Source organism: Penicillium samsonianum (genome assembly GCF_028829775.1).
Source record: "Penicillium samsonianum strain IBT 33392 chromosome Unknown utg000003l_segment0_segment0, whole genome shotgun sequence".
In the NCBI taxonomy this organism is placed as follows: Eukaryota; Fungi; Ascomycota; class Eurotiomycetes; order Eurotiales; family Aspergillaceae; genus Penicillium; species Penicillium samsonianum.
In genome coordinates this window covers 2,659,839-2,684,827 of record NW_026643261.1, presented here as the reverse complement: position 1 = coordinate 2,684,827, position 24,989 = coordinate 2,659,839, and the positions used below count along the sequence as shown (strand labels likewise).

General features: G+C 48.4%; 10 protein-coding genes across 10 annotated transcripts; 4 read left to right on the top strand and 6 right to left on the bottom strand.

The window, feature by feature from the left end:
• Window positions 1-355: 355 nt before the first annotated feature.
• On the top strand, window positions 356-2,450 carry N7471_004603 (putative nucleoporin Nsp1; the record flags this gene model as incomplete). Its single annotated transcript, XM_057277322.1, has 3 exons — window positions 356-1,992; window positions 2,052-2,175; window positions 2,241-2,450. The coding sequence occupies 3 exons, from the start codon at window positions 356-358 to the stop codon at window positions 2,448-2,450; spliced, it is 1,971 nt and encodes a 656-aa protein (XP_057136932.1).
• Window positions 2,451-2,686: 236 nt separating this feature from the next.
• On the bottom strand, window positions 2,687-4,063 carry N7471_004602 (ankyrin repeat domain-containing protein; the record flags this gene model as incomplete). Its single annotated transcript, XM_057277321.1, has 1 exon — window positions 2,687-4,063. One exon carries the CDS (start codon window positions 4,061-4,063, stop codon window positions 2,687-2,689), a length of 1,377 nt encoding a protein of 458 aa, XP_057136931.1.
• A 585-nt stretch (window positions 4,064-4,648) lies between these two features.
• Window positions 4,649-5,214, bottom strand: N7471_004601 (uncharacterized protein; the record flags this gene model as incomplete). The annotated part of the gene is made up of 4 exons (XM_057277320.1): window positions 4,649-4,667; window positions 4,753-4,818; window positions 4,878-4,943; window positions 5,081-5,214. 4 exons carry the CDS (start codon window positions 5,212-5,214, stop codon window positions 4,649-4,651), a joined length of 285 nt encoding a protein of 94 aa, XP_057136930.1.
• Window positions 5,215-6,613: 1,399 nt separating this feature from the next.
• On the top strand, window positions 6,614-7,579 carry artA (14-3-3 adaptor artA; the record flags this gene model as incomplete). Its single annotated transcript, XM_057277319.1, has 4 exons — window positions 6,614-6,674; window positions 6,732-7,280; window positions 7,338-7,408; window positions 7,472-7,579. The coding sequence occupies 4 exons, from the start codon at window positions 6,614-6,616 to the stop codon at window positions 7,577-7,579; spliced, it is 789 nt and encodes a 262-aa protein (XP_057136929.1).
• A 1,764-nt stretch (window positions 7,580-9,343) lies between these two features.
• On the bottom strand, window positions 9,344-11,760 carry N7471_004599 (short coiled-coil protein). Its single transcript, XM_057277318.1, has 2 exons — window positions 10,689-11,760; window positions 9,344-10,599 (listed from the first exon to the last, which is right to left on the bottom strand). Exons 1-2 carry the CDS (start codon window positions 11,006-11,008, stop codon window positions 10,416-10,418), a joined length of 504 nt encoding a protein of 167 aa, XP_057136928.1. The 5' UTR covers window positions 11,009-11,760; the 3' UTR covers window positions 9,344-10,415.
• A 3,484-nt stretch (window positions 11,761-15,244) lies between these two features.
• N7471_004598 (putative glycosyl hydrolase) lies at window positions 15,245-16,879 on the bottom strand (the record flags this gene model as incomplete). The annotated part of the gene is made up of 1 exon (XM_057277317.1): window positions 15,245-16,879. The coding sequence occupies one exon, from the start codon at window positions 16,877-16,879 to the stop codon at window positions 15,245-15,247; it is 1,635 nt and encodes a 544-aa protein (XP_057136927.1).
• A 1,069-nt stretch (window positions 16,880-17,948) lies between these two features.
• Window positions 17,949-18,546, bottom strand: N7471_004597 (RBM8 family RNA-binding protein; the record flags this gene model as incomplete). The annotated part of the gene is made up of 2 exons (XM_057277316.1): window positions 17,949-18,176; window positions 18,301-18,546. 2 exons carry the CDS (start codon window positions 18,544-18,546, stop codon window positions 17,949-17,951), a joined length of 474 nt encoding a protein of 157 aa, XP_057136926.1.
• A 397-nt stretch (window positions 18,547-18,943) lies between these two features.
• Window positions 18,944-20,577, bottom strand: N7471_004596 (Bax Inhibitor family protein). The gene is made up of 2 exons (XM_057277315.1): window positions 19,904-20,577; window positions 18,944-19,839 (listed from the first exon to the last, which is right to left on the bottom strand). The coding sequence occupies exons 1-2, from the start codon at window positions 20,431-20,433 to the stop codon at window positions 19,359-19,361; spliced, it is 1,011 nt and encodes a 336-aa protein (XP_057136925.1). The 5' UTR covers window positions 20,434-20,577; the 3' UTR covers window positions 18,944-19,358.
• A 24-nt stretch (window positions 20,578-20,601) lies between these two features.
• Window positions 20,602-21,762, top strand: N7471_004595 (EKC/KEOPS complex subunit CGI121/TPRKB). Its single transcript, XM_057277314.1, has 3 exons — window positions 20,602-20,838; window positions 20,900-21,022; window positions 21,089-21,762. The coding sequence occupies exons 1-3, from the start codon at window positions 20,683-20,685 to the stop codon at window positions 21,386-21,388; spliced, it is 579 nt and encodes a 192-aa protein (XP_057136924.1). The 5' UTR covers window positions 20,602-20,682; the 3' UTR covers window positions 21,389-21,762.
• Window positions 21,763-22,111: 349 nt separating this feature from the next.
• Window positions 22,112-24,751, top strand: slx4 (the record flags this gene model as incomplete). The annotated part of the gene is made up of 1 exon (XM_057277313.1): window positions 22,112-24,751. One exon carries the CDS (start codon window positions 22,112-22,114, stop codon window positions 24,749-24,751), a length of 2,640 nt encoding a protein of 879 aa, XP_057136923.1.
• Window positions 24,752-24,989: the final 238 nt, after the last annotated feature.

Genomic DNA, 24,989 nt, shown 5'->3' with positions numbered 1-24,989 from the left:
GTGAGTCCAGAACATGTCTGCCTTAGGCACCAGCTTGTTATCAATAAGTTGGTCAATTTCGGCCAATTTATTCAGGCATCAATACTGCCTTATATTCAAGGCTCCAACATTTCAGCGCGTGCTTGCCAAACTCCTTCCAATTATTATTGTCTAATTGTCTCGACTTTCTTGTCCTGCCTTTCTCATTCCACCCTTAGGCTCTTTGTCTCAATCCATTCAATCAAGAGCTCCATTCTCCCATTGTTGGATCTTTTGATCCATTCTGCAGGCCCACCTTCCCTGCTCCGTGTGTCGCTGGTGCTTTCTCTCCGTTCAGCTTTTTCCCTCCCAATCCTAAAGCTCGATCACCAACACCATGGCATTCTCTTTCGGCGCCCCGGCCTCTACTGGCGCCTCTAGTGGAAGTCTTTTTGGCACAGCGGGCAATGCTTTCGGCGCCAACAAGGATAACAATGCGTCTAGTGGTGGCCTCTTCGGTAATGTTGGAGCTTCGTCCACCGCCAACAGCGCATCGCCGTCGATGTTTGGAGCAAACTCCGCAAGTGGCCAAAGTACACCAACCTTCGGCAATGCAGGCGCTTCCAATGCGACCAACGGCGGTACCTCGGCCTTCAGCTTCGGAGGCAAGGCTCCATCCGGAACTGGCACGCAGCCCAACTCACTCTTCGGCGCCGCTGCCGGCAGCCAGACTCCCAACAAGCCTACAGAATCGACCGCACCTGCCAGCAATGCGCTGTTCGGTGGCGGAGGCACAAAGAGCATGTTCGGCAACGCGGCCCCGACAGCTACCCCTGCTCCCGCGGGAGGCAATCTGTTTGGCAATAACTCCACCACCCCTGCTGGTCCCCCGCCTGCATCCAACCCACCCAGCAGCTTGTTCGGGTCTGCGAAACCGGGAGCCTCGACTACCCCCACCGCAGCGCCGTCGTCTACCACACCTGCTACCGCACAGGCGCAGCCATCTAACAATATGTTTGGAGGGGGAGCAACCAAGCCGCTGTTTGGAGGTGGCGCAACCGCTGCTGCACCCAGCGGCGGTCTGTTCGGTGCAAACAAGCCGGCCGAGTCAACTGCTCCTACGACTACTGCAGAGACCACTTCCAAGCCACTCTTCGGCGCAGCTGCACCCGCGGCTAGTGCGCAAAGCTCGCAGACACCGTCTCTGTTTAACAATAAAGCTGCTCCCGGCGGCGACTCCGCTTCGAAGTCTGCATTCCCGTCCCTCGGCGCTCCTCCTGCCTCCACCGCAAACACAACACTCTCACTAGGAGCCCCCGCCACGTCGAGTGCTACACCTCAAAAGTCTCTTTTCCCTTCCACCGGGAGTGCCACATCCGCAGCTGCTCCCTCCACTACTCCGGCAACGGCTCCTCTTGGGGGAGGCCTGTTTGGGGCCTCAGCTCCCTCTACTACTCCAGGTACCGCGGCCACTGCCGCGCCTGCTACTACTACCCCTGCTGCACCTACGGGCGGCTTGTTCGGTCAAGCTGCTACTACGCCTTCGACTCAGGCAGCGGCCCCCACCAGTTCAGCACCCCTTGGTGGCCTTGGTACTCAAACGACCGCTGCTCCGACTACAACCGCTGCTGGCGCTGCTCCAGCTGGGCCCGCCGCCCTTGGCCAGTCTACCACGGGGCCAGCTCCTCCAGCCCAGTCACGCCTGAAGAACAAAACCATGGATGAGATCATCACCCGATGGGCCACAGATCTCGGCAAATACCAGAAGGACTTCCGCGAGCAGGCGGAGAAGGTTTCCGAGTGGGACCGTCTGCTGGTGGATAATGGTACCAAAGTTCAGAAGCTGTACGGCAGCACTGTTGACGCGGATCGAGCTACCCAGGAAGTTGAGCGCCAATTGTCAGCGGTTGAAGGTCAACAGGATGAGCTCAGCTCATGGTTGGATCGATACGAGCGTGAAGTCGACGAGATGGTTACCAAGCAGGTGGGCCCTGGAGAGTCCCTTCAAGGACCTGATCAAGAGCGTGAGACAACGTAAGTACAACCTGCAACACGACATCTGATATTTATGGTTTTGCTAATATGGCCATTAGTTACAAACTGGCCGAGAAGCTCTCGGAACGCTTGGACGAAATGGGCAAAGATCTTACCAGCATGATTGAAGAGGTCAACGGTGCCTCATCCACATTGACCAAGACCAACAAGGCAGATGAGCCGGTACGTCACATACCAGTACTAATCATCTTTTTGTGAGGAATTTTTTGGCTCACGCATCTCTATAGATCTCGCAGATTGTCCGCATTCTGAACGCACACCTGTCCCAGCTGCAAGTCATCGACCAAGGCACCTCGGACCTGCAGTCCAAGGTTGCTGCCGCCCAAAAAGCGGGCCAATCGATCTCTGCCCGTCTCGGATACGGCTATCCTAACAATGGTATGGGCAACAACAACACCGCTGATGATTTCTACCGCTCGTTCATGCAAGGGCGGTAAAGGGGTGGATGGCTTTTTCTAATGATTTGAACTCGGAGTTATCGGCTACTTGGCACCTCGATGTGCTTTGGGGGAATGTTCTGTTGTAGCCAGGGAATGCTAATAGTCGGTCACAATGAAATGCTTGCATGCGCTTTGTGATTAACAATCTTGAACCTTTGTAGAATCCAATGCAATAGGATTGACCAATTCTTCTCAGATGCTCATTGTATATTATGTCCTTCTGGTCACCATTACTAATTTTGATGCTCGGACTGAGCCTCCAGAAGATGCACCACTTTTCTGTGTCTTTCTTCTGATTTCTGTGCTCCTTCTGATGCTAGATGTACAGGCAATTGACCCTTGTGATTCTTGATCAGCCAGTCAGCGCCTGCTGCTAGCAGCAACCTGACGAATTCCACATCATTTCTCTGCGCTGCCATGTGCAATGGCGTATTGCCTTCTCTATCCCTTGGTTGTACATCAGCGCCTTTCTGCAACAAATGCCTTGCTGAGTCCAGAGAGCCAGAACGCGCTAATTTGTGCAGCGGCGTCGCTCCCAGCCTAGTTTTTGGCTCTAGGTCGGCACCATATTGTAGGAGTGTCTTGAAAAGTCCTATATCAGCTTTCGACGTCGCACAATGCAATGGTGTGATGTTGTAATCATTTCCCCGCCCTGGATTGGCACCTCGTTCCAGCAATAGAGTGGTCACAGAGGCCGGCCCCAGGTCTCTGCATACAGTGCCCTCCCAGAGTAACCCCCGCAGCAATGGTGTGTTCCCATTTAACGATCTTGCCTCTATATCTGCACCCTGGTCCAGCAAGAACGCTACTGTTTCTACCCGGCCATCCCAGCATGCCAGATGCAGTGGTGTCTCACCATGCTCGTCTTTCACCTCGAGATCGGCTCCTTTCTCCACTAACAACTTAGTGGTCTTGATATCCATGGAGGATGCCAGGTGCAGGAGCGACCTTCCATGTCGACACCGCGTATCCAGATCGGCACCGCTTTCTATTAGACATCGGGCCACTTCCACGGAGCCAGACTCACACGCTACCTGCAACGGAGTCTGTTTCACATCATTCATAGATTCCAGGTTGGCACCTTTCTCGATAAGGACTCTCGCCACTGCCGCGCGGCTGTTGTGCCATTTTTCAGCCGCAAGATGCAATAGGCTGCCCTTATAGTCCGCCAAGTTCACATCAACGCCGTTATCAAGCAAAATGCTAGTGACGGCTGCTCTGTTGCGGAACACAGCCGTTGTGATTGCGTCTTTGGTCCCCCCGCCGCTCTTGGCATGCGGGTTGGCTCCATGTGCCAACAGCAGCGCAACAATATCTGCATGACCACAGTGAACGGACTGTATCAATGGCGATTTTCCTGTTTTCCTGTGCCATGATTCGATATCTGCTCCTTGTCGGAGTGATTCTTCGGCTGTTCTTAGTTGTCCCTGGCTTGCTGCCCAATGGAGTGCGCTCCCTTGGTGCTGTCGGACGTTGTAGGCATAGAGAAAGGGGTTCAGGAGGGTATAGCAGCGGCGACTGGTTCTTGCGAATGCATTTATGTCTCTTTGGCACTCTTGAGCCTCTGCTATGGCTAGCAGAAGCTCGTTTGGTAGGATAAGGAGAGTCATGACGGGGTATTTATTGGAGGCCTAGTCTAGGTAAAATGGAAGGAGCCTCAAGGTAGCTAACAGTCCCGCTTTATTTATGTGGAGACGGTTCAAAGGTTGGCAACATCCATGGATACAATATTCGAACTTACATAGTAACTAGTTATACATATTCTTGTACATTGTTTACACGCATTATCGATTAATATTCACTGCAAGACAATTTTCTTGGGTTAGTTGAGGTCTTCCTAAAGAAACGATAGACATTATCCACCAAAAAATATGAAACCTCTTTTGCTTGTACAAAGACCGGGAATATGTATAGGTAGTATACATACTAAGCCTACAGATTTAAATACTAGCAGATGCTGCCGAGCCTTCTCAATGATATTTCCAAGCGAGCTACTGGGCACTGTATCAACAAGAGCAGAGAAACTCTATAACATGCTATGGCAGAGAGGTGCTTTGTTTAGGAACAGGCGCTGAAAACGGCACGATCTCAAGGCAGCAGGCAAGTACGATAGCTTGTTGGAGCGGAGATGGTATTATACACAGCAATTGGAGGAGCTCTTCATATTAAACATAAGATAAAATGGGTGGAGTCGATTAGCGGCTCAAGCCATCACTATAGAGAAGCCAGTCAGTCATGCGATTTACATTTAACAGAAAATGAAAATAGTCAGGAGAGTATTTCCAGACTTGCAACTTACATGTGGGTCTCCAGCTCATCCAAGTGCTTGCGCTGCTCGCTAATCTTCTTCTTTAGCTGAGCAAGCCTGTCAAATCAATTAGCTCCCCGCTCCAACCTGATTGTTCTCGGCTCTGCGAAACTTACTTCTCGAGCTCCTTCTCACGGATGTAAAGGCTCTCTTGGGCAGCCTCGCGCTTGGTGAATGCGTCACTAGTCGAGGGATAGATGTTAGCGATCATACAGATATGATGTCATACAACTGCGGCAAGGCAGAGATGGGGCTGTCATCTGCTCATGGCCATTGAATTTCGAGTGTAAGCTCCGCAGTCAACCTGCATCTCACTTACCCGGAAGAGGCACCACCGCCAGAGCGGGGAGCACCGGTGTCACCTTCGCCCATGCGAGGGACAGCTACCGAGAAGGAGCGGGTGAAGACTGCCCGGTTGGCAGTAGCGGCGGGACGGACAAATTGACGAAGCATGTTGATGATTTGGATGGTAGAGGGGGTAAAGTGAGATTTGTGAAGTGAGTTTGGGATGAAGTTGACAAAGTACGAGGGAGAACTAAAGCAAGGCAAGCTTATAGCGAATGACGTTACGTGCCAAGAAACATCATGTGATGGTATTCGGGAGAAACAAGCTTATGTCAGAGTCTAGGTCATGTGAACAAAAATTTCTGATAAGTCGCAGCCTTCTTATTCGACTTGCACTTGGGCCTTTCCAGGTTGTATACGATTGTACTTCAACTACTTTGATCACAGGGATGGTCACATCATCAATCTACTGCAGGTGACTCTTTTTTTCCCTCTTCCTTTTTGTTATTTTTACGATACGGATAGCCTGATAGTAGAGCCTCTATACCGTATACCAATTCGTTCTAGACTGTTTCGATCCAATCTTGTCTGCCTTTGTGATCTCGAATGAGGCGCAAGTAAGGAACCCCCGGGCGATTGGCGGATGTGGAATGGGGGATGACGCTGTAGGAGGCCCACCGAACCACACAGAAGCGATGAGAGAAGATATATGTATACAGATGGGCAAAAAAGTAATATATTCTTGGACACTTTAGTAGATGGAAAATAATTTAATTTTTAAAAAAAAAGAACTAGTTCAAGTGACCTCAAGTACCCTTTTTTTTATATTTCACAAAAAACCACAAAGCCCGAAGAAGTGGGTTGTTCAATTAAATCCCAACAACACCGCCTTCTGCCCCCCTCCTTTCCTCCTACCTCCTCTCTCTCAACTCCCTACTCTTTCACTTCCATCTTCCATCCATCTTTCTATTCCTTAATCACCTTCTTTTCCTCTTTCAACCAGGTCAGTGTCTTCCTGTCGTTTCCCCAGTTGAATTTGCCCTTTCCTCGCCCTATTTCTATGCCCCCGTCATCACCGCAAAACCCACACATATCAACAATGGTGGAAAGAGACCATCTGAAAACTACAATTCCCCCATTCAAATCATGGAATCGCGTCACAATTTGCGGTGGAAACCACATGTTCTCGTCTCCCTGTTTACTCGTTGAACCGTTGCCGCGACCGCTTGCCTGCGATACCCCCCAACGACACACGGGAAAACCAAGGGCCCTGTAACCGCCACGATCGTCATGATCGGCCAAATCTCTGGGGTCTTTAATCTTTGCTTCCAGTATTTTGATTCAGAGACGCTCTACGTGATACTCATGGGAATTCAACTGGGCCCTTCCCCGTATATTTGAAGGGGGGTCGAGGGTCGATATCTACCCCTCGCCATCGCCTACTTGCACTGTCCCATGGCGTGATTCTCAGCCCTCATCTCAAACATTATCTATCCGAGAAGGAAAGCCCATGTGAGAAGAAAAAAATTGGCTAACATAATTCGACTGTAGAAAACACATATTCACCATGGGTCACGAAGACGCTGTTTACCTCGCCAAGCTCGCTGAGCAGGCCGAGCGCTATGAAGGTTGGTTTCTCAACTCTAGATTGTTTAGTTGCACAGATCTCTGACAATGCGACGCAGAGATGGTCGAGAACATGAAGGTCGTCGCCTCGGCCGATGTTGAGCTCACCGTTGAGGAGCGCAATCTCCTGTCTGTCGCCTATAAGAACGTCATTGGTGCCCGCCGTGCCTCGTGGAGAATCGTTACCTCTATTGAGCAGAAGGAGGAGTCCAAGGGCAACGAGTCCCAGGTCACTCTCATCAAGGAGTACCGCCAAAAGATCGAGGCCGAGCTTGCCAAGATCTGCGACGATATCCTCGAGGTCCTGGACGAGCACCTCATCAAGTCCGCCCAGACCGGCGAGTCCAAGGTCTTCTACCACAAGATGAAGGGTGACTACCACCGCTACCTTGCCGAGTTCGCCATTGGCGACCGCCGCAAGGGTGCTGCCGACTACTCTCTGGAGGCCTACAAGGCTGCCACCGAGATCGCCTCCACCGACCTTGCCCCTACCCACCCCATTCGTCTCGGACTTGCCCTTAACTTCTCTGTCTTCTACTACGAAATCCTGAACTCCCCCGACCAGGCTTGCCACCTCGCCAAGCTTGCCTTTGATGATGCCATTGCTGGTATGTTAAAATGCAGATTTGCCACGTGCATTGGTCAAAACTAATATTTGTCTGCAGAGCTCGACACCCTGAGCGAGGAGAGCTACAAGGACTCTACTCTCATCATGCAGCTTCTCCGTGACAACCTGGTAAGTGTTCAAATCATCTGCTGATTCAACTTTGTTCATACGCTGACTCGCATTTCCCACCAGACCCTCTGGACCTCGTCCGAGGCTGAGCCCGCTTCCGAGAGCGCTGCCCCTGCTGAGAAGAAGGAGGAGGCCCCGGCCGCTGAGGCCGAGAAGCCCGCCGCCGAGTAAATGATTAACACCTAAAAAGACCTTGTTGATGGACACGCGTCCTCAGGACGGATGGAACAACCGAAAGAAAGAGAGCGCGCGACGGGTCTTCTAGTGCAAGGACATAGATTGGAGATGAAGGAGGAAGGACGATGAGATGCGTTGGCCCGATTGTCGGTTTATTGTATCGCAGAGACTCGCAAGGGTTGGTGTGAGAAATATTGCGACCTTTGGGTGTTGATGCTCTCTGGGCCACTTTTGCCTTGAATCTTCTCTACTTGCCTTTTGCTTTAGCCCGACGCTTGTTCTCTGCCCTGGAGGATATCCATCCTGTCTCCTCTTTTCGTTTTTTTCATTCTCCTTGTTATTTTGTCTACTTTGCCTCTTAACTACCCAAAGAGTCCCCTTGCGCGCACTCTCCCAGCCCAACACACATACACACACAGAATTTCTTCAAATCAGTTCCTTATCAGGACTTCAACAAGGGTATCCCTGCTGATCCCTAACCTGGCTTTTCACCTTTCCTATTGATCATTCCCCGTATATGTGCCATGTGGCGTTTTGATTCTCACTAGATGTGGTTTCGAAGATAATCCCTCGTACGCTGTTCCGGTAATTTACTTCGCGAATCATTGTAGCGCTGAAGCATGGATGACTATGTGTATATGTCTATGTCCATCGCCCTTGACGCCGCGGAGTAGATAGCACGCTGTCTTGTCCAAGGAAACTAGGCCGTGCATATAAATGAAGCTACCATAATAAGCTCATCCTGTCTCTAGATCAACACAACTCCCTTGTCCACATTATCTCATTCTCTGCCCGTGTTAGCCGCACGGCCACTGATGATCACCGATCGGTGGACACACGTGTTCATTTAATCATTTTCTATGAACAACCAACAATATATAGAAACTTTATTCTCAATGGTCTAAAATAGAGATCCATACCCAATTAACTTCCAAGTGAGATAGTATGAAGTATAGTAGCTGCCTAGAAATGGCGAATCTACCATTTATACGCTATAAAAGGCGCCCCCTAATTAGAATTAGAGGTTGATTCTTACTCGGTAGAAGAATTAGAGATTGTTTCCTACTTAATAGTACCATATGCATTCAATATGCACAGCAAGGTCTTTATCAGGGTATAAACATCCCCATTGAACTGACAGGATAGGCAATCGAAAAGATATACTCCATAGCTTAATACGAAACAGCATTGTTTCGGAGACTGAATCGGTACCATATATCTGACTGGGATGTGCGGACATGTGCATATGCCCGTGTACTGCAGAGGAAGCAGCAATGATATCAGTGGCTGTATTAGTTGGGCACTATCGAGCTTATGTGCGCCTGCCGGTGTCACATCACGGTTGATCGTCATTTACTTCACTTAGTATGCATGCCATACCCTCTATTCATTTGTCCATCGTAATGACTCGATATGTAGTCAATTGCATGGCGTTCCGCCGAGCATCGCGCTTGATCGCATCGGGTTAGCTGTCTCCTGGTAAAGCCACATTTGAAGTGTTATGGGGTTTACACAGATCTACAAAAACAAAAGAGTCTCAGTTGAAATAGTTTCCATTGCTATGGTCGAAACCACAATGCCACCAGCCACGCGGGCTCGATAAAAGGGGTATGAGGATAATAAACGGAAAATAGGACTTGAGAAATGCACGCTCCTGGGTATGTCAAGTGCAAGCAGAAATAGAGCCACAATGATAACAAACATGATAAAAAGCGGCATCTTTGTCTCCCCATGCAGAGATACGAGTCAGTCCAGCGGAGACAGAAGAAAATATAGAAAAAAAAAAAGGTTGGAATGCAGATGTACAAAGAGCCCCCCGAATATCGAGAAGGCATGTGAGGAAAGAGGAGAAGATAAATGGACTGCTCCAAAAGACCCCTAAGATGCTTTCCACTTCCCACGCCGTTCTGCTGTGGCGATGACCGTCACCATGCAATGCCCATGACGAAGAAACATTTCAATGCTCCAGCAAGAGCCATTCAAATCAAATCGAGTCTAGTCCCAGTCCCTGAAACGCCCAAGGTGCTATGCATCGAAAGACAACAAAAAAGTGAAAAAAAAGTACAAGTGAAACGTTGTTCACAGAGCCGCCAGAAAGAGAAAAACGCCAATTGAAAGAGCGAGGAATAGGAAATAAAAAGAGCCAATAATATCGACAGGGTTGAAGAGAGGCAGAGTGGAACACTGCGTTAGATGATAGGATCGAAGGTTGCACACCGACTTTGAGGATGATGTAATGAGCTCCGGAAATCAAATGCCAAGAAGTCAGGTGGCGGGCCACTGTGCAAGGCATGCGATGATGTCACGAACAATCCCCTTGAAGTTTCCCCTTGAGTAAATAATTCGGATTCAGCCTCACCCCCGGTGCAGCAGCCGACCCCGGTTGAACAGGGGGACTGTGGAGATGATGACATTGTGGCGTTTAAACTGAAATGTGGTGTTCCAGGGAGGCCACTCGAACCAGTCGGGTGGCAGATGATGTGTGCGAAAATGGTAACCGTAAGATTGCCCCCCCGGTTAAATGCTGATCCCATTGCAGAAAGAGAAACTGTAACCAGAAATTCCCAACTCTGCTGTTTTATGAGACCCTGACATGCTGACATTGGGCATGTAACTCATTGAGCGACCACTTGAATGTGCGGTGAGAAGAAAAATCCGTTGACCAGGGATTTCGTCGTAATAAAGTGAAAATAGTTCGAATGTAAAACCCGCGACCGTATGTAATGCATGGAACCCCCTGCCGCAAAACAACAGGCGATCCCTCCCGATTGACGTTCACGGGACGAGGTATCTGGCCACCTTGCGACATCCTGTTTGGAGGAAAGCCGATTTATTTTTGTGCTTTGCGTGCTTTCGTACTGCGGGTCATTTCGCTCTTGGTCATGTTGCGAGTGAGACCACCGATGTAGTCTTGTAATATTTTGTTCTCGTTTTCCAACTTATCATGGTCCGATTTGACCGCGTCGATGCGTTCGGCAAGAGCCTGAAGGGACGATTGGAGAGCCTTGGCTTGTCTGTTATTTTTAGTTTGGTTAGCTACCCAAATTCTTCGAACTGGCGTAATTCAGTAGCAAATACGCCTTGGATGCCTCGTTCAACTCACTCCTGCAGGGTCTGTCGTGCCTCCTTGCCCAAACGTTCCAGATCGGCAGAATTGCGTCGTGGGCTCATTGCGCGGGCGTCATCGGGGGGAAACTCTTCCTCCTCAATTTCAATTTCGGGGTGGTCCCGAGGGACAAGAATCGAAGCACTGGGTTTGCGGCTCGCCATTCGTGGACGTTCTGATCGGCCTCGGCGCTCGGTTTCTGCGTCGGATATAGAAGATGATGATGAGAGAGATGACATATGCATGCGGCCACCGTCGTTTGGATGCGGCAGAGTATCAACAGGAGAGGCTTCAGTCATTTCTGTATCTGGTGCCATAAGGGTTACTGCTCGCGACACACAATATCGAAAGGAGGTCCAGGATGGCGGTATGATCAAGCTCCCACAATTGGGGTTTGCGGATTAAAAGAGGCCGGAGGAAAAGTGGCTGATGAACGACCACGGTCTACCCCTAGCGATGTACCCCAGATGAGAAATCTGTGTTACGCTTGAGGTAGCTACCGGGTCGGTGAAAAGTCGAGAAGAAGAGGAGGATTGTGCAATTTTCAAGACGACCGTGGTCGACTCTGACTAGGCGAGTATTTTCGAAATTCGTGGGTTGAGATGAGTGCAATTCGAGATTGGCGGGAAGAGGGGAGAGAAATGTAACCGGAGTGGGTTCAAAAGGAAGGTCTGTTGGGGGATTTTTTTTTCTTCCCTCTTTCCGGAAAGAGAGGCTGGCCACAAGGCGGGATCGAGGCTAGATATGTAGGAATAGTTTCAAAGAGAAGAGACTGAAGATAGAGAGAAGAGAAAGAGAGAGAGAGAAGGAGTCAGAAAATCGAAAAGAGCTTTGGGGGAAAAAGGAAGAGAGTTTCGGTATTGGCGTTACGGCAGAGGGGGTACATGAGAGTGACCCGAATTGTGGTACGACGGGTGCGGTACCCAGGGGTACCTCTAGAGTCTCCAGTATAATTGTCTATCTTAGCACCTTTTGAGTAGGTGGAGGAGGAACCCATGTCCCTTGGATCATCCCTCCGAGATCTTTTCTTATTTTTCTCATATCTTTTTCTGTATGGAGATGTTCTGTATTACTACCTATGTATGTGGTGGATTAATATACGGAATACTATATTACAATTCATATATTAAATAGCGCGTGGAACACTATCAAAATAATCACCTAGATAGACAATATACAATATAAAATTTCAAATATATAAAATAAAAAAAACCGGTGAGGAATCGGAAAAAGGAAAAAAGAGGGGATTTCTAGAAATGAGAGGCGTTCAGGAACTAACGGGTGGCTCCTTTCCCCTTTCCACATACACCTTCCCGACAAGTATCCGGTACACCGCCGTTCCCTATTTGCACCATGGTCCGATTAAGTACTCGGTACATCATAGGGTTCCTTTTTACCGCTCCACCGCTAGTGTTGATTTGACACGTATTGTGAAAATAAAACAGTGTCTACGGAGTATCTTGTCTTGGATATTATTGTACATATGTACGGAAAGATGGAGTACAGAAGCTTTATTTTATTTTATATCCAAGCCACCTGGCTCCGGGAACTTGGGTCTTCCTGCATTATATTTCACCCGGATATTCCGTCCACGGGTAACCTGGGGAATAATCGATAAAAAAAATCAAATCTGATCTTATATTGTTACTATAGAGTACTATTTATAATGTATTATACAATATTGCACATGTGGCCGTACCCCCGTCCTTCAGGGGAGGAGGGGGGCATGCAATGTCGATCGAGCCTCAGAGTCAAATGACGCCATGGATATCATTGGCCCCTACAACGGTATTTCTCACGATATACATAGTGAATAAAAATTACACCTATTATAGTATGGTAATACTTCGTGTACTACGCGCACTCTTTGCTACGTACGGAGATAACTATTTTCTACATCTCCTCGGTACCGTGGCGAGGATTCGAAGGGGGTAGATACAGCCGCCCTTGGGCAAGATCGACCGAGGGACAAAGGAGCACCAATACCCGGTACAGATCCTGAAGGCCCAAACAAGGATGTCCTCATAAATTGACCATCTGCCAATATAAGATGTACGCCGTATTGGAAGGCAGGAAAACAATCCGAGAATAAATCCCCGTTTGCCCCCTCGTTAGCCGCCTCCACCGCCACCGAAAAAGAAAAAGAAAAACATAGATTCACAGTTGAAGAATAATGGGTGGAAAACTAACGGAAAGTTCAGTGGCACAACTGCATTTGCTTGCTCCGCACCCAAGGCCTGTCGTAATATCCCGCGACCAGTCACCATCTCCCGTCCGTAGCCCACTCCCTCACAACCAATGTGAGCCCAACGCTTGGGCTTCAGACGATCATTCATTATCGTGGATTTTGACACTCCTTCCTTATTATTCGATGGATCGTTAGCCGAAAAGGAGGTGAAACTGAGTGCCATCATAGGCGCCGATCTCAGCAAATCGTTTTCAGTGACTCTCTATGCTCTCCGGTCCCTACAATACTTTGTAGGCACCCTAATCATCAAAATTGCCGACGCCACATTCAAGGTCCGGGGATATGTACTAGTCTTCCGCCCTTGTCGACGACATCGGTTTGTTGCCGAGTTAGACCCATCAGACGAAAAACAACAAAATATGATTAATTCAAGGGAAAGATATCAATACTCGAGTATTTCGTACATAATCTCTTCCTGCCCCGCTTGGCTTTGGTGCTTATGCGGTTGATGACAGCCAACTCACCCCCTCTATCAAACCAGATGCGTTCCTAGATCCCGTTGTCAGATGACTTTTAGCCCCTAGGCGAACAGCTCTACGCTCAGGCCTGATACCGTATCTAGTACATCTCTCATGAACACAAGTGTAACTACGAAGAGTGTACTCCGTACTTGTACACCCTCTTCACCGAATGCCCATGAGGTGGGGGGTGCGTGTGACATGCTTTGGGTCGTAATCTATAAAATAAAAAAAGTCGATAAGAACCGTGTTTAAGATTGGTATTAGTGTATTTACAACATAAGGTATTTAGGTTATATCTTATTATACTGGTTCGCATTTATATTAGTTCAACTATAGTTCCCGCTAAGCAAAATAAAAAACAAAAAAAACATTGTCATCGGGGCAACTGAGACAAAATCAATATCAGACGATTTTTATATCACTACTAGTATTACATACTTTGTTTATGAGACATCCGCGGACATCATAACATCACGCGAACCTTGAGATTGCTTTTTTTTTTTTGGCTTTCCAAAGAAATCCACTCCAAATGATGGCGAAAACCCAAGTACCCGCCGATCTGCAAGTGCGTTTTGTCTCGTTGATTTGTGCACTACGGAGCCCTGAGCCCCCCACCCATACGAACGCGTTTTTCGTCCCCCATTACGGAGGGGGCGTCAAGGATGTTTAGTCGCACGCTAAGGTGGAGTTTTTCCCCTTCCTTTTGCTTCTTTTTGCCCCTCTCCGTGTTCTAAGTGGCCACCTTCCCGTCTTTCTTCGATGCTGGATATTTAAGGTCCAATCATCTTGACTAGAATTCCAAGGGTTTGGGGGATTTAGTGTGCTGTGTCAAGGTATGTCGCTCCGATACTTCCGTTTATAGTAGGATTGATCCGAAGGAATATACCTTATGTATGTGTAGAGGCTTCTTCCGATCATTCCATGCATTGAATATTGAATATCATCTACACCCCTCCAATGGCCCTGAAGTAATTACCCGCCTAGTAGTACAATAGAGTTTAATATCCATATTATAGCCGAGGACATCAATTTATGTACCTAGGAAATGTGCCGAAGAACTGTGTCTCACCGTCTCCCAGAGTAAACAACGAACAGCATGTCCGTGGCAAAAACAATATGAAAGATCTTTCATTCATTGCGTAGGTTTCACTCCGGGAACACAGAGATATTATTGTTAGCTTCTCGTGTACGGAGTATATACTCCAGCAAAACGGGTACTGCATAAACAGACCCAAAATGGCAAGAGTCATCAACGTTGTGTATCTATCGCCAGAAACATGTCTTATATTGTAAGTCAGCCTCAAAATGTCCTATATCTCCCGCCAAACCCAATGTAGGTAACACATAACACAGAACACTTCCTAATCGCTTACCAGTGTCCACTTGTTGCAGATCCGACGATCAAGTAATCCGGTTTTCAGATTTGAATTCCTGTTTTGTGTGCCGTGTTTTGCGGAGATGGATCTATCGGCGGAATGTGGGAGCTGGGGATTCATTTCGGCCAATCATTCTATTTGGAATTTGGATGAGTGAGGGATATGAGATCCATAGAGGATCGGATCAAAAGGTAAGCGCCGAAGTAATGCTGTTTGGTTCGGCAGTTCCAAGTGCCAGGGGAAGTTTTCAAAATGTGAAAGCAGTTCCAGCCCTAGATAATGGCAGGCGTTGAGATGTGTCTAAGGCTCGAGAGAAGCCAATGTTGAACCTGAAGGATGATAATGATTCATTCCCAGTAATTGTAAACTGTATAGGTTGTACAAAAGAGCCTCAAAGAAGCCCTGGATGCAATGAATGGTGTCTCTATACCACAAAACACCAACCTCCAAGCGTTTCCTTTGTTTTGTTCACAGGGCATCATAGGATTGCCATTGATACAGGGCTCTCAACACAGCGATGCCGCCGGACTGTGTTTCTACCGTGCGGCCTCGACCACGATCGTTGTAGTCATTCGGGGTGGAGCCTGTAGTCGAGGATTTGGGTTCATAATCGGGATTGCGATAGTCAACAGCACCATCCGGGATTGTGCTGCTATCCACGATCTCGTTGGCATCCAGCTGATGATATGAGCGGCCCCACCAGCTACCAAACTTGCCATCGCTGTCACGAGTCATCAGAGCAGCTTGCGCATTGTGTTTAATCCAGGGACCATAGGTGCGGCACTGCTTCATATGTTGCTCATAGACTTCGACCCAGTCGTCATTTGCTGCATGTCCGCGGATCGCGTCCGCCAAGAACTGCTTCTCTTGCGGCTGAAGAGGTCGACAGAATCCGGAAAGGTGGTGGAAAAAGATCCCTTTGAAGGTCTGTCCATCCTGGGAGCAGACTCCGCGAGAATCACATGCGTCCTCGAGCACACCTCCGCGACCAAGTCCCTTCCACTGCTGACTGGAGGTATGTGGCCACCCGGTAGCCTGCAGTACTTCGCGAACAAGTTCGTGACCGTCGCGCAGATAGACTTGTGAGTTTGTGGCTAGCCAGAGTCCTCTCAGCCCGCTGAGAACGACTCCTTGATTGTAGGTGTAGATCATAGGGTTGAGCTCGTCGCATTGTCCCGAGCCGGGATTTGATGCGCTTTGCCAGCCACTGATGTGGAAACCATCTGCATAGAGACCGCCGATCCCAGTCATATTTGAGTTCTTGAGCCATTCATACCCGTCAATTGCAGCCTGCAGATGAAGAGGGTCATGTGGGTTCTTCCGTGCAGGCTGTGTGCCTTGTGAGTCGACAAGGAACGGGGCTTCAATTGAATCTCCGGGGAAGTACAAATACATCTCGATGCTTGCGGATATATAGAGCTCATTCGTAATCGCATTCTTGTACGGGATCAAATACGGGCTCCAGATCATGCCGCCCTTGCAGAGGGTCTTGTCCCAACCAGCGGAGGCGAGCTCGTAAAAGATGCGTGCTCTGTGCGCAGCAGAGTTCTGAAACTGGGTACCGTACCAAAGCTCTCCAGACCTGTTGTTTGAGGAGACATAGTGAAGGTCTGAGTGAAGATTTTGGAACTTGATATTTTCCAACCACCCTAACACGACCCATAGCATGTCATCGTAAGCCTGGTTTCTAATACTGAACGAGTTTTCGCCAAAGTAGAAGGCGGAAGTATGGCTGAAAAATCGATTGACCGTATTCTCAAGCCTGAAGAAAGATAATCCTTGCAATTCATCTGTGTCGGGGATATCAAGCGGGCCTGAGGTTAGAGATGAGAGCGCTGCCGAAACGTGTGTGCCCAACACCGCCGCGGTCCAATCGATGCTGGTTGGCCACATGCCTTGCCACAGCATAAAGTACCTGTCTTGCATCACCTGCAGGGCGGCGATAAGATCCTGCAAGGTATTCAGAATGGGGTGGTAAATCGACCCTTCCCGTGCTGATTCAGTACCCCCAAAGACAGTCTCCTTTGAGGGACCATCAATCAAACTGGAAAATGAAGGCACTCCCAAAGTTTCCTGAGACGGATACGCCAGCGCATTGGCCATAACTGAGAACGATAGGAAGCATAGCATAAGAATACGGTATAGAGATCGTGACAGCCCCAAGGGGGTAAAAGATGTGTGTTGGGGAGCCATTCTGCCTCAGGAAATATATCCTGTCAGAATCAGATCCCCAGACACAGGATTCCGGAGTCCGTCTATAAGAATAGAGAGTAGAGTGTGCGCATGAGAGCGACTAAAAAAAGAGGAACAGCGATACCCTCATGCGCCATGCGGGGAAAACGATGAGCCATGGATGGAGGCTTAAGCTTAGTCACCAGACCCGCTGCCCACTTGGGCAGGTGGTCAGGACATCCACACGTGGACATCCATTGTATGGGACATTAAAGCCTTATTATCACCCTGTAATATCATTGAAGCCTTCTGATTCTACGATACTGACTCTAGAGTCCAAAAATAATTTACCCACTCTACTCCGGAACCACATGTCTTTCGAATCATGCATCCCACCCTCTAACTAAGGGGGTCCTATATAGGTATATCACATCGTATATTACAGAGTACTAATGTACCATTTTTGATTTTGTCTTGAAATGAGTCACAAGACAAGTGGACGTAGTGAAAGGTCGCTCATAACTAAGAAAACCTATTCTTCATAATGTACATTACTCCCAGAGGCTGGGTTTTGAGGTCCAAGGTTGTCTTTGTTGACCAGATGCTCATACACCAATTTTCAATTTTCATCAAACGGCCTTTCATTTCTGAGTCGAAGTCAGCATAATTGTAATCAAAGGTTAAGAACGGATTTCCATACCATTATGGTAATCTATCGTGGCGCCGGCATGTACCACTCGTGTGTATGTGTCCCATGCACACCCACACTCGGCCTGTGGACCCATACAGGTTCGACTGAGGAGGGGTCATGCCGGCGAATACTAGATGATATGTCCATCATTTGTAGACAAGTTCTGACAGGAAGGGTGGGCAAACGTTCGAACGAAACAGCGCGAGGTATTGAAAAAAATGCGAGAAAAAGCAAAGCCCAGGTATCAAATGGAAGAACACAAGCAATGTATGCTGGTCAAATTTTATCGTTCCCATCCATTAGGAAAGCTTATTCCCGGTCGCCGTCAGCTTCGGGGCTGCGAGTCCGGTTGGGGCTTCTGCTGCGATTCCGAGTAGCCCGGCCCTTTGGTCCTCCATTCTTGTTCTTGCCTGATGGGGGCGGGCGGACAAAAGCATAGTCGACATGAAGCGTCTGGTCGAGGAGCTTGTAACCGTTAAGGTTCTGGATAGCTTCACTGGCTTCGGGGAGAGTGGAGTATTCGATCAATGCGTAGCCCTACCGGAATAGTGGTGTTAGCAATCGTTTCATTGGATGTAAGTCAACAAAGGTTCCCATATTTCAGAAGGGACGTTTGTTGAGGGTTGGTTCAGAGATAGTTGTGAGACTTGAGGATGCGCACCTTGACATAACCCGTTCGCCGATCAAGGTTCAAGCTGAAGTTTTTGATCTCACCATACTCCGCAAAGAGTTCAGTGACATCTTCCTCGGACGATTCCTCGTGGATATTAGATACGATGATAATCCATCCTTCGATACTGCGCACGGCGACCGCGTTCCCCTGGGTGCGTGGCTCAAAACTGCGGTCCGACTGCTCGGGAGCGTCGTCTTGTGCGACAGGAGGGTCAATTTCCATCTCGTTCGACATATTGTAAGGTAGGGGAGCAAGAAGACTTGTGCGACTGCGTTGGTTACGTTGAGAGGTTTAGTCTGCACGTTTGTAGTGGTCAATGAGTCTGGGTCTGTATCGCGATCTGAAGTCTGCAGAGGGCGGAGGGCGGTATTATTGGGCGGTCTCTAGGGCGGTCTTGGGCAGCCCTCCCCGTCAAGAGAAGCTTGCAATCACATGACCACAACTGCCCTTTCTAGTTCGGTGTGTCTGATAAGTTCGAGCCCATTGCATTGTATACATATGTACATGTATCTATATGATATTTCTGATGTTTCTGAGCCTAAGCCAAGCGACAAAATGTTAGGTAGTAGAGACTTGTTGCAGAAAGCTAGTTATGGTATTAAATCTCTACTAAAAACCTGATATGGCTAGACACACATATTCACCTGGAACTAAACACTACCTATTTACATAAATAGTTGACTATTAGATGACTACTATGATGTTTCTTTGTTTTGACAGCTTGGAACATCTTCCTTTCTCTTCCAAAGCCGGAATTTGGAGACTCGAAGCATTGTCAACAATGTTTCTGGATGCAACAGAAATGTCTAGGGAGTGGAGATTGTATTCGCTACCCTGTCTGTTATGTCTCTTAGCAAACAGTGATTAACTGCGCTTGCCCATCTGAAGAAGCATCAAAGTTAAAGAACAAAAAAAATAAAAAAAATAAACAGTTGGTTCAAATGCAGGGCTGTCAAATGACCGAGAAAAAAAAGCGAAACACAAATTCTAGTGGTAGACAAACCCGAGATCAGGTTGCACATTTAATACAGTGGATATCAAGTAGCTTAACGACGGTTGTTGCCCATGCCGAGGATCTGGACCATGCGGATAAAGATGTTGATGAAATCCAACTCGAGGCTGACGCACTCGTTGACCACATCACGTTTGATCAAGCCGCGCTCGGCAAGACGAGCATGGTGCAGAATCTTCTGCACGTCGTAAAGAGTGAAACCACCAAAGACAGCAAGACCACCATACAGCCAGAGGCGCTCAGACCACATGAGAGTGCGAACGGCAGTAGCAGGGAGGACCATGGGGGCCAGTCCAGAGAGAGCAACGATGGTCACACCGGCAAGAAGGGGACCACCCAGGTATAGGTACTTCTCCTGCTTGGCAGTGGCACCGACAAAAGCGATTGAGCCCATCATACCGACAGTGTAAAGTCCAGCACGAGCAAGAATGGCAGGATTCATGAACATCAAGGGGGAGAGAAGAGCAGCCTGGGTAAGGTTGAAGACAGTCCAGCAGCCATACTTCATGACGTAGCTAATTGAAAAGTTAGCTCATTCTGTTTTTATAGGAAACAAAAAAGAGAAGGCAATAAACTTACTTATCCGGGGAAGTGTAGAAAGTGCCGTACATGGAGCCGATGCTGCCAACGAGACCGACACCCATGACGAGCCACGGGTTCATGGCCATGAGACGATAAGACCAGCCGCTCATGTGGAGGGCGCGAGCAGCAACACCAATGATACCAATACCAAGACCAGTGTGCATGAAAGTTTCGTTCAAGAAGCTCCGCTCGTAAGCGGGCATACCGCCGTCCTCTCTCGTTTCACGGTTGAAGATGAAGTTGGTTGCCAGAACCGTACCACCAATAATGGCAGCACCATACACCAGTTTCTGGGTCATGTTACCACCCTGTGCAGGGTTGAAGCTCTGCTGCATGTATGTACGGCGGAAGGCATTTTGGAAGTTCTGTCGGGACTTGGCGAAGATCGAGGACGAAACGCCCTGAGGCTTTGTTGCCTGAGTGGGCTTGATGGGAGAATTGTGAATGAATCGGGCGGTGTTTGTGAGCTTAGGGACCTGGCGAAGTGCCGAGGATACAGCGAACGGGCGCCGTAGAAAGAAAGCCATGTTTGTGATGGGGGATGTCGAGAGTCAAGAATGAGGAGATGTTTAAATGTCGGGCCCACGGGTGATATGCAGGCGATTACTCATGTTCCGCCCGCGACCGCTTAAGTCCGGAAAATTCCAGAATTAGTCACGTGGATCAAGAAGTGGTCATAGTGAACTCCAGGGCTCACTTTAATTTTTTTTTATCAGATCAGCTTGATTACACATACGTCATCTTCTTTTGATTTCGGTTTCAGTTCGATCTCAATCATGGCCTCAAGTCTAGAGACGATCAGCCTGCCACATTTACCATTGATGCCCGTGCATGTTGCTCTATATCGCAATGTTCAAAATGCCGCCTCTCTGAAAGGTCAACTTCTCGCCGGTCAGATAGAATTCCAGTATGCATTTATTGATGCAAGCATGGTATGTTAAGTTGTCTCCGAGAACTAAGAAAATGAACTAGTTCACTAACACCAAGCGACAGGTTCTATCAAGGGCTCACGCCACTGCTGCAGTATTCAGAGCAGTTAATGATTACATGCACAATCGACTGAAGTCTCATAATGTGCATTCCGAGATCGTGTTCTCATTGAACCCTACGAATAATGTGGGTTGCCAATTCTAGGAATTAGTTGCGATTTTGCCACTAAAGCCGGGGCTAACACGGACTTAGATCACCGAATCATTCCGTAGATTCGGTATTACCGATTCAACCAAAGACCTGTTGGTGATCAAAGTCTCTGTCTCTCCGGAGATAACACATGAATCCGTTGCGGCGCACTTGGACAGCTCGGTTCAAGGAACACCTGTGCCTTTCGATAACCAGACACTCTCCGAAATCTCTGATATCAACAAGATCAAGAAAGCGTACAAGCTAGGGGCTCTGCCTTCGCCAACGGCCAAGGAGAATGATGAGGCTAAGCAACGACTGGAAAATTCCTTGTTGAGTGCAATCGCCTTGAGGGGATCATGAGCAATTGCCTATATCAAGCAACCAAATCCACTGTGCCCCAAATTCCTAAAGATTGCCATTGGACGAGTGGGAAATGCATTCATTTTCCAAGCTGTGCTGTTGTTCTCTAGTGTGGGATATCATGAGCAACAAATTGGCTTGACTTGAAAATATGCCCATCATCAAGAACAAGCAGACCATGGTTTTTCTGAGGTCGACTATTCCTCAGCCCCAAGATTGAGCAGAGAACACCCTAGGTCTCTCTTCTGAGACAGTGCACGAAGTCAAGATAATGAATAATTGAATGAAATATTCCAAATGTGCAAGGCATGTTTTTTTAGTTCGACGGACGCGCCTAATCCTGGCCGTTTGTTTAATGTGATACTGGACAGTAAAAACACATTTGTTCAGATTGAGAATTAATTGATCCCATCAAGCATTCAGCATAAATGTAGTTAATATGAATCCACTCTATTGGGGGTAAATGCAGTTGGTTGCCCGGCCGAACTATATAGTCAACTCAAAACTTTGCCAAGACCGCGGGCGATCGACCTTTAACATCGAAACATTGAACTTGGATCACCAAACGCTACTTCTCCAGCATATTCAACTCGCACACAATTTATACTGTTTTTGCCTTGGGTACAAACGTTGCCAAGGAGATGTCTGATATAGCAAACTCAAGCAGTACACGCGACTCGCCCTGATCAATAGAGCAAACACCCAGAGACGCGACTCGACACTATGGCCAGCATTGCAGACGTGATCATTCTGTCGTCCTCTCCAAATCCACCGCGGTCGCCAGGGCCAAGTAGGCATGATGCAAAGCTGGTCTCTTACGTCTTGCCACGAGGCGCAACGCCACCGCCAATACGCCCGACATCCGATTTGTCCAAACCTCGTACGCGTTCCCGGTTTTTTCCCACTCCAATCGCGAGCACCAAGTGTCCTGAGGACGTGACGAAGCCGAAAAAGCGATCGAAAAAGAAGGACCCTACTTCAGACACCACCAACCAAACTGTACCGAGCAAACCGCGGCGGAAGGCGAAGAAAGCCGCGGATGTGCCTGGAGACCCCGAGCCAGAGACTGTTGGCACAAAAGATGACGCAGTGAAACTGGGCAAAGGTCGTCCTCGAAAGAATGCCAAGAGTAAAGATACAGGAAACATGACTCTAGCTGGGAAAGTTACGAAGACAAGCGGCGACCCACCAGCAAAGAAGTCCAGCAAAGGTGGGGAGAAGACGGTTGCCACAAAATTATCCCTTTCGGAGGATGCGCTCGAGAAATCTACTCCCAAGGAATCAAATGCTTTGGGAAATGATGAGGTGTTGCATCTGGACGAGGCAATGAGAAGAAGGATGGATTGGACACCACCAAGGGAGACCGCTTACGATGAAATCGCTACCGTGAACGATGGTGGCAGCCAGGATAAGGACCGTGATCCGAGCCTTACCGGTGGGTTTGGCAAGCTGCTATCCGATTATAATTACTCTGGGTCAGCTTTGAATCCCCGCGACCTCGTGCAGAATACAAATGGCGGAGGACCAACAAAGCGTCGGCGGATAGAGCTGGTCAATCCTGAAATCCAAGCATTGCTCAATGGAAGGTACTCTGATTCAAGTGATCAGACATCTGCTCAAGGAGAGAACTCGGGAAAGCCTAAAAAGACAACCAAGGGCAAACCTAAGAAGTTTACCACGTTGACGGCGCGCATGACTGCGCAATATTCAACACATGATGCAGAAGAGGATGAGTCAGTGATTGATTGCCTTCCGGACATCAGAACGACAAACGGAAGACGAAAAACGGCCAAAGAGACAAAGAAACAGTCTTCGTTCACTGTACTTTCCCCGGAAGCGGCTGTCGAATTTTTGAATGATCAAGATCTTGTATTCGGCACCTGCAGTCAACTGGAAAGAGATGATTCGCCGCAGACTCTGCGAGAAACTCAGCAAGCCATCCGTGCCTCCGAGGGTCTTTCATATCCGCAGGGGACGCGCAATAAGGACCCCAGCGCGATCCCAGAATCATCTACTCGTTTTGTATCACGGCTGGCAGGCACCAGGAATATGTGGTGTGTTGGCGCCAGAGACACCGAAGGATCTTTGATTCAACCAGAAGCACTTAACGTGGTTGACTTGACGGATGGGGGAGAAACTCCCACAAAGGAGAGTATGGAACAAGCAAGCCACAAACCTCTTCAGAGGGACTGGTTTGAGCTTGAATTCGCAGACATAGATTCACCCCTAGAAAAGAGACCATCATCACTACCATTAACCGAAAGGGGCTTGGATTCAGACACGCAGGTCCAAGCTCCGGCTCCAATCCCGGCAGCTATATCTACGGCCATGGCCAAAGCGAAAGCTGCAAAGCCTGCAAAGCCTGCAAAGCCTGCAAAGGAAGCCAATGATACCCCGACTGAAGCGGTTGATTCCCAGCCAACTACATCGCAGGCGCATTCAATGCCACAGTATACCGGGTTTACGGATGCAGAGTTGTCTAAACAGGTCTCCACTTATGGCTTCAAGGCAGTCAGGGGCCGCAAGAAGATGATCGATCTCCTTCAACAATGTTGGGAATCGAAACACGGTAGCAATCCAAAATCTGACAGCCAGCCTATATACCAACCCGACCAACAGAAACAACCTGTCTCTAAAATGGACAATGTTTCAAAATCCACCTCGGCTGCGAAGACGAAGGCGACGGTGAAGCCTAAGTCTGGAACATCTATAAAGAACCGAAAATCACTTGACGCGACAAAATCAACTTCTGCCTCCCAAAGCAATCTCCAGACAAGCCCAAAGAAAAACTCAAGAGGAAAGCCTGTCACTGGGACCTCTACATCATTCATTGATGTAGAAGAGATCCAAGACTCAGAAGAAGAAATCATTCCCTCTCCGAGTCAAGTGCAGAAGCACTATACCGACATCTATTCAAAATCCAAGATTGGTAGCCGGGTGCAACACCACTCCTTGGATATCCTCACAAAAACACCATCACCGAGCCCGACCAAGCGCAAGGTGGTTTCCTCTAAGGTTTCAGTCAAAAGACCACCATCCTCTGCATCCATCCCAACCACGTACACAGCAGAATCCTCTAAAGAAATCAGTCTGGCAGAAATATCTGCACAGATAACCCAAGCTGTTCGCGTCCAGCCTCGGCTCTCGCCACTGTCATCATCTCGTGGTAGCCGTAATCGACCGACATGGCATGAAAAGATCCTCATGTACGACCCTATCGTTCTGGAAGATTTCACAGCATGGCTCAATATCGAGGGGCTTGGACTTGTGGGTGAGGATCGCGAGGTTGGCACTGCGGCTGTCAGGGAATGGTGCGAAAGCAAAGGAATCTGTTGTTGCTGGAAAAAGAATGCTAGTTGGTAAAAGACCGATGGTTATTTGCATTGCATTTCTATTTTTGATACCCGGTGCACGAATTGGGATTACATGGTCACCCTACTAGTACATATACCTATTGACATGTCCTTTTGGAACCAAGACAAACAGACTTGCTTTTCTCCGTCTACTGTAAGAAACCTCTCACCCTTTACTTAACTAAAAGACGAAAAGTCCACAATATTCAAATACAAGCATTTATTTGTACTCAAACAACAACTCTCGT